Source organism: Micropterus salmoides, unplaced genomic scaffold (genome assembly GCF_014851395.1).
Source record: "Micropterus salmoides isolate LMB-PRFRI ecotype aquatic unplaced genomic scaffold, ASM1485139v1 Ms_hic_scaffold_20, whole genome shotgun sequence".
In the NCBI taxonomy this organism is placed as follows: domain Eukaryota; kingdom Metazoa; phylum Chordata; class Actinopteri; order Centrarchiformes; family Centrarchidae; genus Micropterus; species Micropterus salmoides.
This window is the reverse complement of record NW_024041151.1, coordinates 9,907,507-9,920,612: the sequence shown is the minus strand read 5'-3', so window position 1 is coordinate 9,920,612 and position 13,106 is coordinate 9,907,507. Positions and strand designations below refer to the sequence as shown.

The following is a 13,106-nucleotide window of genomic DNA, read 5'->3' as shown; positions in this document are numbered from 1 at the left end:
AGATGGTACAGAATGATTCAGCCGGTTTAGTTGCTGAGGCGTCACCAAAAACATTTTCTGACTCATGATTTATCTATTAATTAGCCCTCCCAAAATGACAGGAAGGATTGTTGAAAGAAGAGGTAACAGAAAGCCTCCAGACTGTTTTGTCAGAGCCTTATGTTTGGTTTTAAGACTTGTTTTTTTATTAGCCAGCAACCTTATAATTTTCTTTTGTTTTTTGAGTTTGTTATATTGAGCTGAGGTCATAGGAATGTTTCCTTTTAAAAGATTCAAAGAGAGTTCACACAAAGACTGAAGAAAGTCCGATGAGCAATTGTTGAGAATATCTTTACGCTTTTGAGGCGTGGCGTGACATAAAGCCCTCAGTAAAGGCGCATTCCTTTTTAAACGTGCTGACATGTTGGCTCAGGACTTTGATTTGGGAAGATAGACAACGGGCCACTGGTGGGGTAGCACTCCTGATCTTAGTCTGTAAGTTTCTGGGCAACTAGGTGTGAGGTCCAAGATTAAATACCCGTGAGGATCTTTGGTAGCATCTTCAAAACTTTCTAAGAAAAAGGCTTTTCGTCCAGGAAATATTTGTTGAGCTAATATACTCATCTGTAATCTATCTCGAGGGTTTTTAAACAAAACCAAATAGTTACTATTTAAACTAATTGTCCTACTGTGCTTTCCACGGTGAAATACATTTTGAGTCAACATGATGACACTCATTTTTTTGTGGTGCCTGTACTGTGTGAAAATTTTCACAACTTCAGGGTGATCAGAGGCCTGGAAAATGACATCATCCAAAATTATAAGATGATCTTGATCAGGTGGGAATAGAATTTCATCGTCAAAAGAATCAGGCAATCCTTCAACAAATTTGATCTTTTTATTCTTCTGCTGCAGTTCAGTGTACATCGGTTGATAAGAAGTAAAAATCCAAACAATATTACTAGGCATGTTGTCGATGACATGATTACAGGATTCCAACACAGACTTTACAAAATAAGTTTTACCGGACCCGCTTGGCCCCACAATTTGACAGGAGAAAGGTGTTCTTAGTCTAGGGTCAAACTCAATTTCATTGGATGAAAACATTTTTTTCTTCAATAGCCAAAAGGCAGGGTTTGACCTTGGCTCAGTAACCGTCTCTTGTCATACACCACTCTAAACTTTTTCTGGAATGATGAGTTTCTAAGGAAAAACCCCCTTTTATCTCGTACAATATTGTGCTGAGGTGTTTCAATTACACCCCCATCATCAGAGTTTAGCACATAATTCTCCACCAACTGTTTGACACTGTTAAAGTTAACTTGTTCACAACAATCATGCGTTTGAGTGATACCCTTTACACGAAGTACTACTTTGTTGTTACGAGTCTGGTACGCATAACTTTTAGGACCCGCGGCCGCGAATTCTTTTATGCTATCACCATCTAACTCATCAGTCAAATCTCCCATGTAATTACCCAGGTCAAGCCGTCTCTCCCCCTCTTTTGTGACATAGATAATACTGTCTGTATCATAATACAAGACCCTCTCCTGCAGCTGCTCCAAATAACTGTACAACTTTAGACGCCCATAAGCTGTGGTGAAAGCAGCTATAAAGACGTTGTCTACCTTGTTTGGAGGGGCAATACATTGCTCACCATAACTCCACTGCAACAATGCTGTTTTGTCGTTGACAAAGGAAAAGTATTTAACTTTATATTTTCCAGAAAACATAAAGTTAAAAAACTCTTCAGGGTCAGTGATTAGTTTAGTCTGTGTCTGATTCGAGCGTTGTGCAAATTTCCCCCAGAATGTGTTGAGACATAATTTGGAGACTTGTCTTTTTGCAGGATTCGGATGAATTTTAGACGCATCCAGCAAAACACCCTGATTGGTCTGATAGTCTTTGATGTACTTTTCTCGGGCTGCCTGATCTTTGGCTTCAGGGGGGTAACCTGAAGCTTCCTGTTTACCCTTCAGAAAAGTGTGCATGTACTGAACAAAAATCGAGTCGCTCTGTCTATCAAATTGCCATACCTCTGTGATCTCAGCTACCCGATACCCCATCTCCAAGGCCTTGTTAAATTCAGGAGTGACCCAGACCCCTGTCATCGCTCTGTCCTCATCACTGTGTTGACATGGACCCTCCTGAAAATTAAGTTCAGCGCACGTTCGGCAGAGTGTGAAGACAAGTTTACCAGCTGCAGTTCTATAGGGCAAAACAGGAAAAAATAAACCCTGTGGTGGACAGATTTTGGCTCTGATTATTCCAAAGTAGCTTTGGGGTTCTTTGAAATCTTTGTAGATTATTTTTGGGTGCCCCAAAGGATAGGGAAAGTTACAGTTGACATAGGGATACAGCGATGTCACATCAAAGTAGTCTACCGTTTCATTAGCACCCGCAGTGTGTCTCAACTTTACTGCACAGGTTCGACCCCCATACAAAGCTTCGCGGGGTGAGAGAGGTTGAGGAGCTTTATACTGTTTGAGAAAATCTTTTAACCCCTGATGTGATTTTTTCATCTCGGTCCATGTGTGCTCTCTCATGACAATCACTTTAGCATTGTGGATGGCCTGTAACTCACGTAATTTCTCCTCGCTCCTCGCATGCATCTCCTCAAAAGGGTAGCCGGTCAAAGGATTGGTCTCATGAGCTTTGAAACAACTCGGACAGCCATGGAAAAAACATCCCAGAAACTCCCATACATATTTCACACCTTGGATCTCTGCAAAACCATCTACAAAGTATTTTCCTAGTTGTTTTTCCCCCTCATTTAAAGCATGTTGAATGAAGATGTTTTCGGTGCTAGCCACCCAATGCAGCCACTGTATGCCTGCGTTCGAATACGTTTTGAACTGGCGTGTGTAGTTATTGGGATCGGGGATGGCCAAACTTTTAGGAGGAAGGAAGTTGGTCACAAACACTTTCATGCATGCAGATGCTATAGTCGCGCGGCTAAAAGGGTCAACCGCTGTTTCATCAATATACTGTTTTCTGAACAGCTTGCATCCCTCTGCGAGAATCTCAACATCGTTTTCACAATAGAGGCGGGCCTCTCTCATGAAATCAAATGTACCGCAGCGCGCCGTCTCGTACCAGGTGTTAAAGTCTTTCAGCTGTACCGTAGTCATGCGTTCTGTACCGTACATTTTTGGCTCCGGGTAGGGACCTGTGTAGGTCAAATGGGCAGGTGAGCTAAAATTATGGGGAAAATAGCCTTTAATTCTGTCATCAAAACCGAGAGCTTTTGGCATATCGGCTAAACGCATGGAAAGAAAGGACAGTGAGTCAATGTATTTTTGATTAAAATCAGGATCTGTCATACAGATGACTTTTGAACCTTGCAAAATCAAAGAGGGTTTTAATGCTTGTTCAAGCATGGCGTTGAGGAGTAGGTAGGAGTCAAAACCTCGAGCATTGTGAGCAATAAACACAGCATTTTTGTACAGAGGGCGTCTGAAATGCGTGAGAAACTCGTTGGCACAATTTCTGCCTTGAGAGCTCCATGTTTTGCCATCTAACGTTTTTGTACACACCAAAAAGGGTATGTGAACGCCATTTTCATTGACGTATGTTTCAAAATCATAAAACACCAATTTTTCTGTGTGTTTTGTTTCAGGTGGTAGTGTCTGGATGTAGCATTGGTGCATCTCCCTCTTATCTGTAACGTCAGAGGTCAACTTCTCACCACAGATTTTACACTTCACCGCAGGACATGTGTGTGGTTTACCTTCACCACTCATCGCTGAGTAGTAAAGCTGTGCACATTTGTTACATTTTTTGTACAACGAGCACGTGCTGGCTAATTTTTTGGTTCTGGGCCTCTCTGTAGGCTCTTTGTGCTTTGTCAGACAGAATTCTGAACGACATGTCCTGTTACACTCTTTACACACAATAGGCTGGAACCCCTTCTGATTACAGGTAGGGTCAAAGCAAACGGAACAATGAGCAGGGCATCGGTGACTCAGCACACCGTTGTACCCTGTGTAACAGTACTCACACAGATATGGGGAACCCAGAAAGGCCTTTAGATTTTTTATACCATAGTAGTGGTTCTGAAAGAGAAACAAAAATAGGGTTTTACTCTGTCTTGGGCTTTTGGTCATGAATTTACAGAGGGCCCTATCGTCGTCTCCTCTATAAAACACTACAATTTTGCAGTCCAAAGCACGTTCAAATCGCGTGATGTCGCTTAAGGCTACAGGTGTCTGTTCATCCATTCCCACTTTGTTTTGAATCTCTCTGCCGCATTCAAGAGCCTGTCTATCGTTGAGGAGGGGATGTAGAAGATGAGCCAGACAGACGGCGAAACACAAGTGATTCCCCTCGTTTTCTACAATGTACAGAAAGCGTTGTTTTTTTTTAAGATTTCGCTTTGTAACATTTTATCCACCATTGCTCTTTTACCCGCGCCTGTAGGGCAGGTGATCACTTGGAGAACCAGTTCTAGATCACCATCTGTCATAATGGTCCAATTGGATTGTACTATGCGAAGCAAAAGTCTTTCAAAACCCGCTAAATTGTCAACATCACCATCCTGTAAGATAACTGATACATTATTACGGAGATTTTCACCTCTTAGCTCCAACTGCACCACATCTTGGGGTCTCCTGTGTGACAAGGCTTGTTGTAAAATCGCATCTACCTGCTCCAGTGTACCATTGTAAAACTGAGCATAATCCACAACACCCTCTGAATTGGTTGGAGAAGGAAAGCGCAACACCTGACGTATTTCATAATTACAGAATCTATGTCGTGATATGACTCTTGCTTGAGGTGCCACAGGGTCATTATTTTGAGACACGCTGCCCCCTTGCTGTTGCAAGGGAGGAGTGTTGGCTACCTGCTCCATGAGGGGGGAGTTAATGGGGGTCTGATAGGTCGAGGATGTAGAGGGGTTTAAGGCAGGGATTGCATTATTTTCAAGCTCGGAGAGAGCATTTTGTATTTGAATCAACAGGTCTGGAGACACAGATGAGTTTAAGACAGGAATATGCTCGGGTTCGGGTAAAGAGGGGATGTTGTTTTGGTGAAAGGGTTCATTCATTTGGTTGATTTCATCTAATAAAGCAGTTGGTATTTCATTTTCTAAGCGTTCCAGATCAACGAGAGCTTGATTTATAGCGTGTAACGGATCTAAGAACTGACTGGAGGAGGTCTCGTTTTCAATTACACTATTTTCAGTTATACCATTTTGAAAGTTTGACTCATTCTGATAATGTCGATCTACCTCGTCTGATAAACTCTGCCTAAGCCCTAACGGTTTGTTTTCATCCATTATCATAAAATCAAAACACACTTAAACCTTAAAACAGACACTATAAAAAACAGGATAAACACGTTTATCTAACTATTGCAAGTGAAAATCAACAATAAAAACAATTACCAAATGAAACAAACAAAAAAAATCATTTAAAACAAATTCAGATAAATCACCTTACTAATTATGATCACTGTAGACAGCCAGCATTTCACCCATTAGTCGGAAAGCATTACTCATTAGAACTAGTTGTTCATGGGCAGTCCGACAGCAATTCTGACAGCCTCTCACGGATCGTCGGGGTCTGTTTGCTGGAGGGACACAAAAACAAAGACACTTTAACCTCTTTTGTGTATTTTAATACAGAAAGTCAGGCATCACCCCTACAAATCACTACATTAATACTTTATAGCAAACAAGCAAAGTTTTTTAACTAAATACCCTGAATGTCAGACATCAGTACCAAAACACTGTAGAAGTGCAAAACAAACGAACAAACACCACAGTAATAGCCTACTTTATGAAAAAGAAGCAAAATAGCTTTTAGAGTCAGGTTAACTCATAAGACTACTTTCTGCATAGAACATTTGACATGCTGTTGTATTTGAGAAAATAGTGTGGAATACTTTTAACTCATTAATTGTATGCCTAATAATCAGCAACATGGTATCACGGGAAACTGTGTATATAGGCTATACTTTTTTTATGACTGCATATTTGCTAGGTTAATGGTTTTAGAGCGTTATAACAATTTACTTACTGCTGCTCCTACTACTGCTCCTGCTGCTGCTGCTGGTTGAAATGAGCCTTCTACGGTGTTCCCTTTTCCGAGGTCCGTTGTTCGGTATAGGCTCAGTCTGATTCAGCGGCGTACACGGTTCTGCTGGGTCCGGATGAATGATTTCCTCCGCTATCAGTCCCCGCGCTTCTACCGGTGATCCGTTACGTGACCTCCCATCTGCGGCCTGACTGGAGCGCTCTACATCATCGACGGGTGATTCCGGGGACAAATCCGGCTCAACGTGTTCCGGGGAGCCCGGTGTTATGTACACTTGCGGTACCGAAGCCGAGGGCTGATCCGATTCCGGAACCGGACCGTTCTCCTCGTAATTGGTAGGGGAGAGACCCTGCATAAAGTACCGTTCACAATCGCTCGCACCATCTGTGGGTGTAATGAAAGAAAAGAGTACTGTTACCACATCTGCGTAAAAGTTTGTAAATAAATAAATAAAACCTACACACTGATTAAAAGTTAAGGTAACCTTACTTACCGACTTCTCCTGTGAGATCTACAACCTGCGCTGATGGAATGCCATTCTCCCTTGTAGAACCTATTTCCTCGCCTGAGTACAAATCTGTAAAAACAATATACAAAATACACATCAGGATAGTACACTTTTAAATTTAGAACATTTCTATTTCACTCTAGTACATAGAAGGCCCTCTTACCTTCAAGTTGATATTCGGTTGAATGAAGCCCATTGTCGATCAAGTCAAAAACTGTTAATTGAAAACACGCAGGAATGAAAATACAAAGTGTCGATTTTTGCTATTTCTTTAGTTGTGGAGGAAAGGCTGAATGCGTACCGTGTTCTCTTTGAAGGGTCATCGCTCTGGTTTCAAGTCACTAGTGTGAAGACCTCTGGATTTCTGGTAGGGTACTTATAGAAGTAAGAAAACAAAAAAACACACGAGTGCTGCTCTGCATGTGGGAGATAACTGATGAGGGGTTGGGGCCGTTACTTCTGGTACAACCAGATTATTATTTAGTTCCAAACTCTTGTCTCCGGCTGATAAAAATAGCTTCCTGTTTCAAAAACGAACTCACGAACTCTGTCTGATAAAACCAGACCGTTTTTTTAACATCCGGAGTCTGGGTTATAGATAACCAAAGTTAATAACTGGTCTACAAGATTACCTGAGGATGGCAGCTAAACACACAACACGACTCTTTGAGAAAACAGAGGGAGGTGTTCCAGGACTCCCCAACACGACTCGTTGAGAAAACAGAGGGAGGTGTTCCAGGACTCCCCAACACGACTCGTTGAGAAAACAGAGGGAGGTGCGGGGGGTGGAGCACATTCCTCAATTCACCCCACAGCCTATGCTACACCAGAATGAGAGAGGACAGAGAAGAGGAGACACAGACTCTAGAAGGATTAAAGTTTTAAGACTCACAAGTTTAAGACTAGGCTACAGCTTTGGAGTGATAATGATGGCAAGTTTGTAAGACAAAGCAATAGCAAAGTAATTTGGAACACTCTCTTATTTTGCTGCATGCTGTTGAAGGTAATTTGTAATGCTGTTTAATTTTTACTCACCGTTATACCATTTTACTGCTTTACTGTCATTATTTCAATTTATTCTTCACTTGTTTACTGATGGTAAGTTTGTCACACAAAGCTTTAGCAAAGATTTTGAAGGTAATTAAAAAATGCTGTTTAATTTTAACTCACTGTTATACTATTTTACTGTAATTATTTCATCTTATTCTTTAGTTCTTAAATGATGGTAAGTTTGTCACACAAAGCTTTAGCAAAGATTTTACAAAGTTTAATTTTGGAACTCACTCTTATTTTGCTGCATGCTGTTGAAGGTAATTTTTACTCACCGTTATACCATTTTACTGCTTTGCTGTCATTATTTCAATTTATTCTTCACTTGTTTAATAATAAAGACTGACTTGATTCCAAAGAAACCTCCTACTGATCCTTTGCTGGCCCCGGAGATTCCTCCTTTTACTTATAACTCACTGCTATACTTTTTTAATGATAAATTTATTGTCACAAACACCTCCTAGTTAATTCATTCAAGTTGTATTACTTAATAAAGTCTTTAAATCAATGAAAAACACACAATGGAAGGATGTACGCAACCCTCTTATCAGTTACATACAGACATATTTCCGGTTGGGGCGGGACAGGATGCACCCCCTCTTACCAGTTACATACAGACATATTTCCGGCTGGGGTGGGACAGGATGAACCCCCTCTTATCAGTTACATACAGCCATATTTCCGGTTGGGGCGGGACCGGATGCCCCCCCTCTTATCAGTTACATACAGACATCCGGTGGGGTGGGGGGACCGGAAATAGCTGTCAAAAATGAGTTTGATGGAATGTATTGGATACTTCTCTCTCAAGGCGTTCCAAATTTCAGCAACATATTGTCACATTCAGCGCTGGATATATCCCATGCCTAGGTTTTACGGGCCAGTGAATGCTGCATAATATGAGGAGATTATTTGTTTCTCCTTTGTATTTCATGAACAAAGGTGAAATGAAACTGGGCATGGAAATTAAAAAAATACTTATACACATAAAAACACGAAGTAAAAGCCTTTAAACAACAATCATCCACATGTTAGTGATGTCACATATACTATATATACACTTGATGATGATCATTGACAAGATTGAACACGTACACAAAAATATAGTGAAATAAGAATGACAATAATATTAATTCATCTCCTGACTTGCTATCAAAGAAAGATCTGTTAGTAATCATCAAATTACCATACCCTTGGTTATTATTTTCCTTCTCATTAAAGCATCTGGTCCTGAGTATAACTTCTCACACAGAATAATAAAACTGTAACAGAAAACATATCTTTTTTCTTTGTAAACTATCAAATTATTAGGACTATAATAACAAAGTAGCCAATGCAGGAAATATGCTGATGTTACAAAATTACTTTCATGAGATTCCTTGTCTTTCCATGTTCTCAGTGGCTTGTAAGAGGGTCCTCGTTTTGAATCTTGGGAGACTCTGAATAGCCTCTGGGTGACACATTTACTTTTGATGACAAAACCCCCCCTACTTCTGCCATTGCAATTTAGAAAAGCAGTTACCTTAGAATTGGAGCAGGTCTCTCCTGAGCTGCTCACTGCTCCATTACCATTAGGAGAGGTCAACTTCAGAGGGCAAATGTCACTGTGGAGGTCAGAAAAAAATAACTTAACTTGACCCCAGTCCAACACATTAAATATGATTACATTAGCATAACCATCCTGTAAAATAAAACAAAATTGAATTCTGTGCTATCATAAAGAGCTAACAGCTAAATAGAACCAAGGGCCCAGCAGAAAATACATATATAAATGTGAAGAATATTAAAATTGTAAGAGGTGGTATTATGCTTTTTGTCTTTTTCCCTCTCCTTTATTGAGTTATATATCTTTTTGTGCATGTAACAGGTTTACAAAGTGAAAAAGCCCAAAGTCCAGCCCAAAGGGAGTTCCCATCTCCCACAGAAAGCTCTGCTCTGAACCGCTTGAAAACAGCTTGTTTGTAGTCCAGCCCTTCACTTCCTTTACTTGTGACGTCACAATGAAAACGCATCATAAAGCTTGCCAAGTGGCTAGCGGGGTCAGGCACGCCCTCAAACCAAGCTAATCTGAGCGGAGGCCGTTTGGCTCCACTCGCCTTTGTTTGGGTTTCCATTGTAGAAATGTTGCACCTGTACCTGCTTCCAGGTACTTTTTTTGTATCACCTCACCTCTGTCGAGGTTCCAAGCCAGCTGAGGGATACTTAAATGTAACATGAAAACACGACAGACTGGTAAGAGAGAATATTCAGCCGCCCGCTCACAGAGCCCTCTGCTCCCGCCGTCACACAGACCGCTGCAGCAACAACGGCAGAGGAAAACACAGCTGGAAGGTTTTCATACCGCTTAACTGTCTTTACGTTCTGAGGAATGTTGAAACGTTTTGACTTTAAAGAGAGAAAGCTGTGTGGATCGCTGGTGTGTGTGTCGCATTGAACATTACGTCGCGGCAGTTGTGTGTGGCTATGACGCTATGATGACAAGCTACGTACTATCTCTGGGTACTGTCTGCAATGGAAAATGGAGCAGGGCCGAGTAGAGTCGAGTCTATCGATTTGCGCTATGGTAGCATTTTTCGGCAAGGCAGCAGAGATCGTCAGAACACCGGTAACAGTTCAACGTTTAGTCCTAATGGTAAGATGTGAAACAATGATGTTGTGTGGTAGTGGACTTATACCATCTGCTAGGTTACGGTCTCAGTCTGAAGCGGCTTTGATTTGGATCACACTAACGACCCGCCCTTCTCTGCTTCTGATTTGCTAGTAGTCCTTACCTGGGAACGGCGCATGTGCAACTCCCAACAAAGATTTTGTACAAGTAAGATGCATCACTCTGTTGCTCAAGAGTGGAGCGTATAACACAAAGGGTGAAAAGAGGAGCTGCAGCAATGTGCAGTATGAGAAAAATATGGTGATTTTTGAAAATTAAATCATGTAAACCTGTTCTGGTACAACCCCTAATTAAGATTTTGAACCTGAAAATGAGCATAATACCACCTCTTTAACACAAAATTAATAATAGCTTACATAGGCCAACATTAATTACATTCATTGTGACATTTACTTGAGGACATGGAAAGTGACATGACAAATGCATTTTTCACTTTAATGGTAACTGGGAGCATTGTCCAATTGCTGTGGTGGAATCTGTCCATTCAAATCCAACACATTCTCACTCCCCACTCATCACATATGTATGGATGTTTGGTCAAGACCCCTGGCATCGCTTTTAAACACCCCGGGTACCCCAAGTTAGCAAGAAAAACTATGCAACGTCCGGTTAGGCTTTTAAAATAAAACTAGTGTTTAACATTGTGAAATGTCGTAATTTGGTTAGGTTTAGGCATCAGAACTACTTGGTTAGGTGTTGGCAACAAATCTTTTTGGTTAGGTTTAAGAAAACATCATGGTTTTAATTTTAAAATAACAATGTTACTTATGTGACACCAGTCTCCTGGGTGAAAGGCTAGTTTCTGGCCCACCCATCCACCTCCTTACTCAGACTTTATTGTTATATATCCTACACCTACCTTTAGTATTCAAAGATGATACTACAGAGCTTTCCCCAGTGCGTTGAACTATAGTGATAAGGGTCTCCCCAGTGCGTTACAAAGTGACCACGATCGGTCTTGACTATGAATCCATATGTGACGACTTGGGAGTGAGAACGGGTTGTCAGATCTTGTACCATAGAGTCCCCCAGCCAGCATCAAATAAAATACTGTCTGAGATATACTAACATACTCATCCAACCACCTAATGCACATACTTGGCAGGGAATACTATAAAATGCACCTGTCAGGATCAGAGGAGGTCAAGCCAAGGTTATCAACATTTGTCTTTTGTATTGATCAAAATGTGCTACTGGGAAATGAGAGGTCACAGGGTGGCAAACTAAATCAAAGGCAAATACTAACAGTAACTGAATGTGGGGAGTGTGTCCCTCCACCTGCAGTTAGCAGGCGTAAATTACGTTGATATTTGTGAAGTGACATGAGCTCTGAGACCAATTAGGCTCAAGGCCGCAGGGCATCACTGGATGTACCTTTTCTGCACCTCTCAAGATCATGTATTGTACGTCAGAGAAAAAAAAACATACAAAACAAGCACATACACATAACACACACAGTATAGAAAAAATAAATGTTTTCAAGATACATTATGCATGGTTTGTAATGAAGTGGTGTGATTCAGTGGGGTCTGTTTCTCACCTGTGACCATTACTTTTTTTTTGACAGCGGTTCATGCATTATTTTACAGAGAAACCACACATTAATTCAGCCAGAGCAGTGCTTCACAGCTTGTGATATTGATCACAGGATATGAGGTCCAATTGCTTGTTCAAGCACATTTCAGGGGGGTGAAATACTTACCGTCAGGGGGACTTGAGCAGATTTCTCCAGTTGAAGTGCCGTATCACAATACAGTGGCAGTGTTGTCCAGCTGTCACAGTAAAAGCTGACCCAAAAAATCTTTAACTCGGATAGGGCACACAATTATCCATGGTCAAGAGAGGTTTCAGAAAGATTTCCCCCTTCTGCTTACAGAAACTACACTCAAATAAAAGATTAGATACAGAACTATATAAAATTGTTGCTGTCTAGTGTCTTGTAAGCCTATATGTGCAAGACACTTAAATAAACAAATCAATCAACAAACAGTCAATCCAAGCATTCAGACAGTTATGCCACCCGAGAAACATTTTTGTCACCACATTGTTAATACACTTCAGCAATGGGAAAGGTGCCAAATTGGTAAACAGCTACCTCACACCTTGAATTAATTTAATGAAATAACCTAATAAATACAACAATAAATAAAGACAGTTATCATAATATTTAAAGGAAAATTGTTAGGAAAATTTATAGAATAAGGCAAGCAATATTCTATATTTTCATTACTGTCAATAGATCCAGTGAAAAAAACAAAACCAACAATTAGTTACCTTCTAACAGGTAAGACCTAAATACTCACGAATGTGTATTACGGCTGAAAAAAGTCTCCAACAAATGCACTTTTTACTCCTGTTTGAGTAACCTCTGCTAAAATCAGACCGTCCAAAATATGGCCATATAGGTCTTCTTATCTGAAGAAGTCAGGTGAGGTAGTAGAGTTACAGTTAGCGTTACAGTTAGCGTGTTGCATTCTTCATTTGTGATGCTATTCCAGTATGTTACCGCAGCTTCTTTCAGTTCTTGTTTGTTTTGGGGTGTTTCTCCCTTCAGTCTGCTCTTAAGGAGGTGAAATGCAGCTCTATTGGGTTAAGGTCAGCTGATTGACTTGGCCAGTCTAAAACCTTCCACTTTTCCCCCTGATGAAGTCCTTTGTTTTGTTGGCAGTGTGCTTTGGGTCATTGTCCTGCTGCATGATAAACTTCCTCCCGATTAGTTACAATGCATTTCTCCGTAAATTGGCAGACAAAATGTTTCTATCCACTTCTGAATGCATTCTGGTGCTACTATCATCAGTTACTTCATCAATAAATATTAATGAGCCTGTTCCAGAAGCAGCCATGCAGGCCCAAGCCATGACATTAC

General features: G+C 40.8%; 2 protein-coding genes across 2 annotated transcripts in view; one reads left to right on the top strand and one right to left on the bottom strand.

Moving 5' to 3' along the window:
- LOC119914249 (fibrinogen C domain containing 1) overlaps positions 1–13,106 on the top strand; it is a 273,866-nt gene that overhangs the window by 113,867 nt on the left and 146,893 nt on the right. The gene's annotated exons all lie outside the window — the stretch shown is intronic.
- LOC119914250 lies at positions 3,917–7,025 on the bottom strand. Its single transcript, XM_038733416.1, has 6 exons — positions 6,827–7,025; positions 6,689–6,739; positions 6,511–6,594; positions 6,000–6,401; positions 5,416–5,550; positions 3,917–4,034 (listed from the first exon to the last, which is right to left on the bottom strand). The coding sequence occupies exons 1-5, from the start codon at positions 6,846–6,848 to the stop codon at positions 5,420–5,422; spliced, it is 690 nt and encodes a 229-aa protein (XP_038589344.1). The 5' UTR covers positions 6,849–7,025; the 3' UTR covers positions 3,917–4,034; positions 5,416–5,419.

Coding starts and splice junctions, on each gene's coding strand:
- LOC119914250 (XM_038733416.1), bottom strand. CDS start 6,848: ATGACCCTTCAAAGAGAACACG. Junction 6,740..6,826: donor GACCCTTCAAAGAGAACACG/GTACGCATTCAG, acceptor TTCAATTAACAG/TTTTTGACTTGATCGACAAT. Junction 5,551..5,999: donor GAGCAGTAGTAGGAGCAGCA/GTAAGTAAATTG, acceptor GTGTCCCTCCAG/CAAACAGACCCCGACGATCC.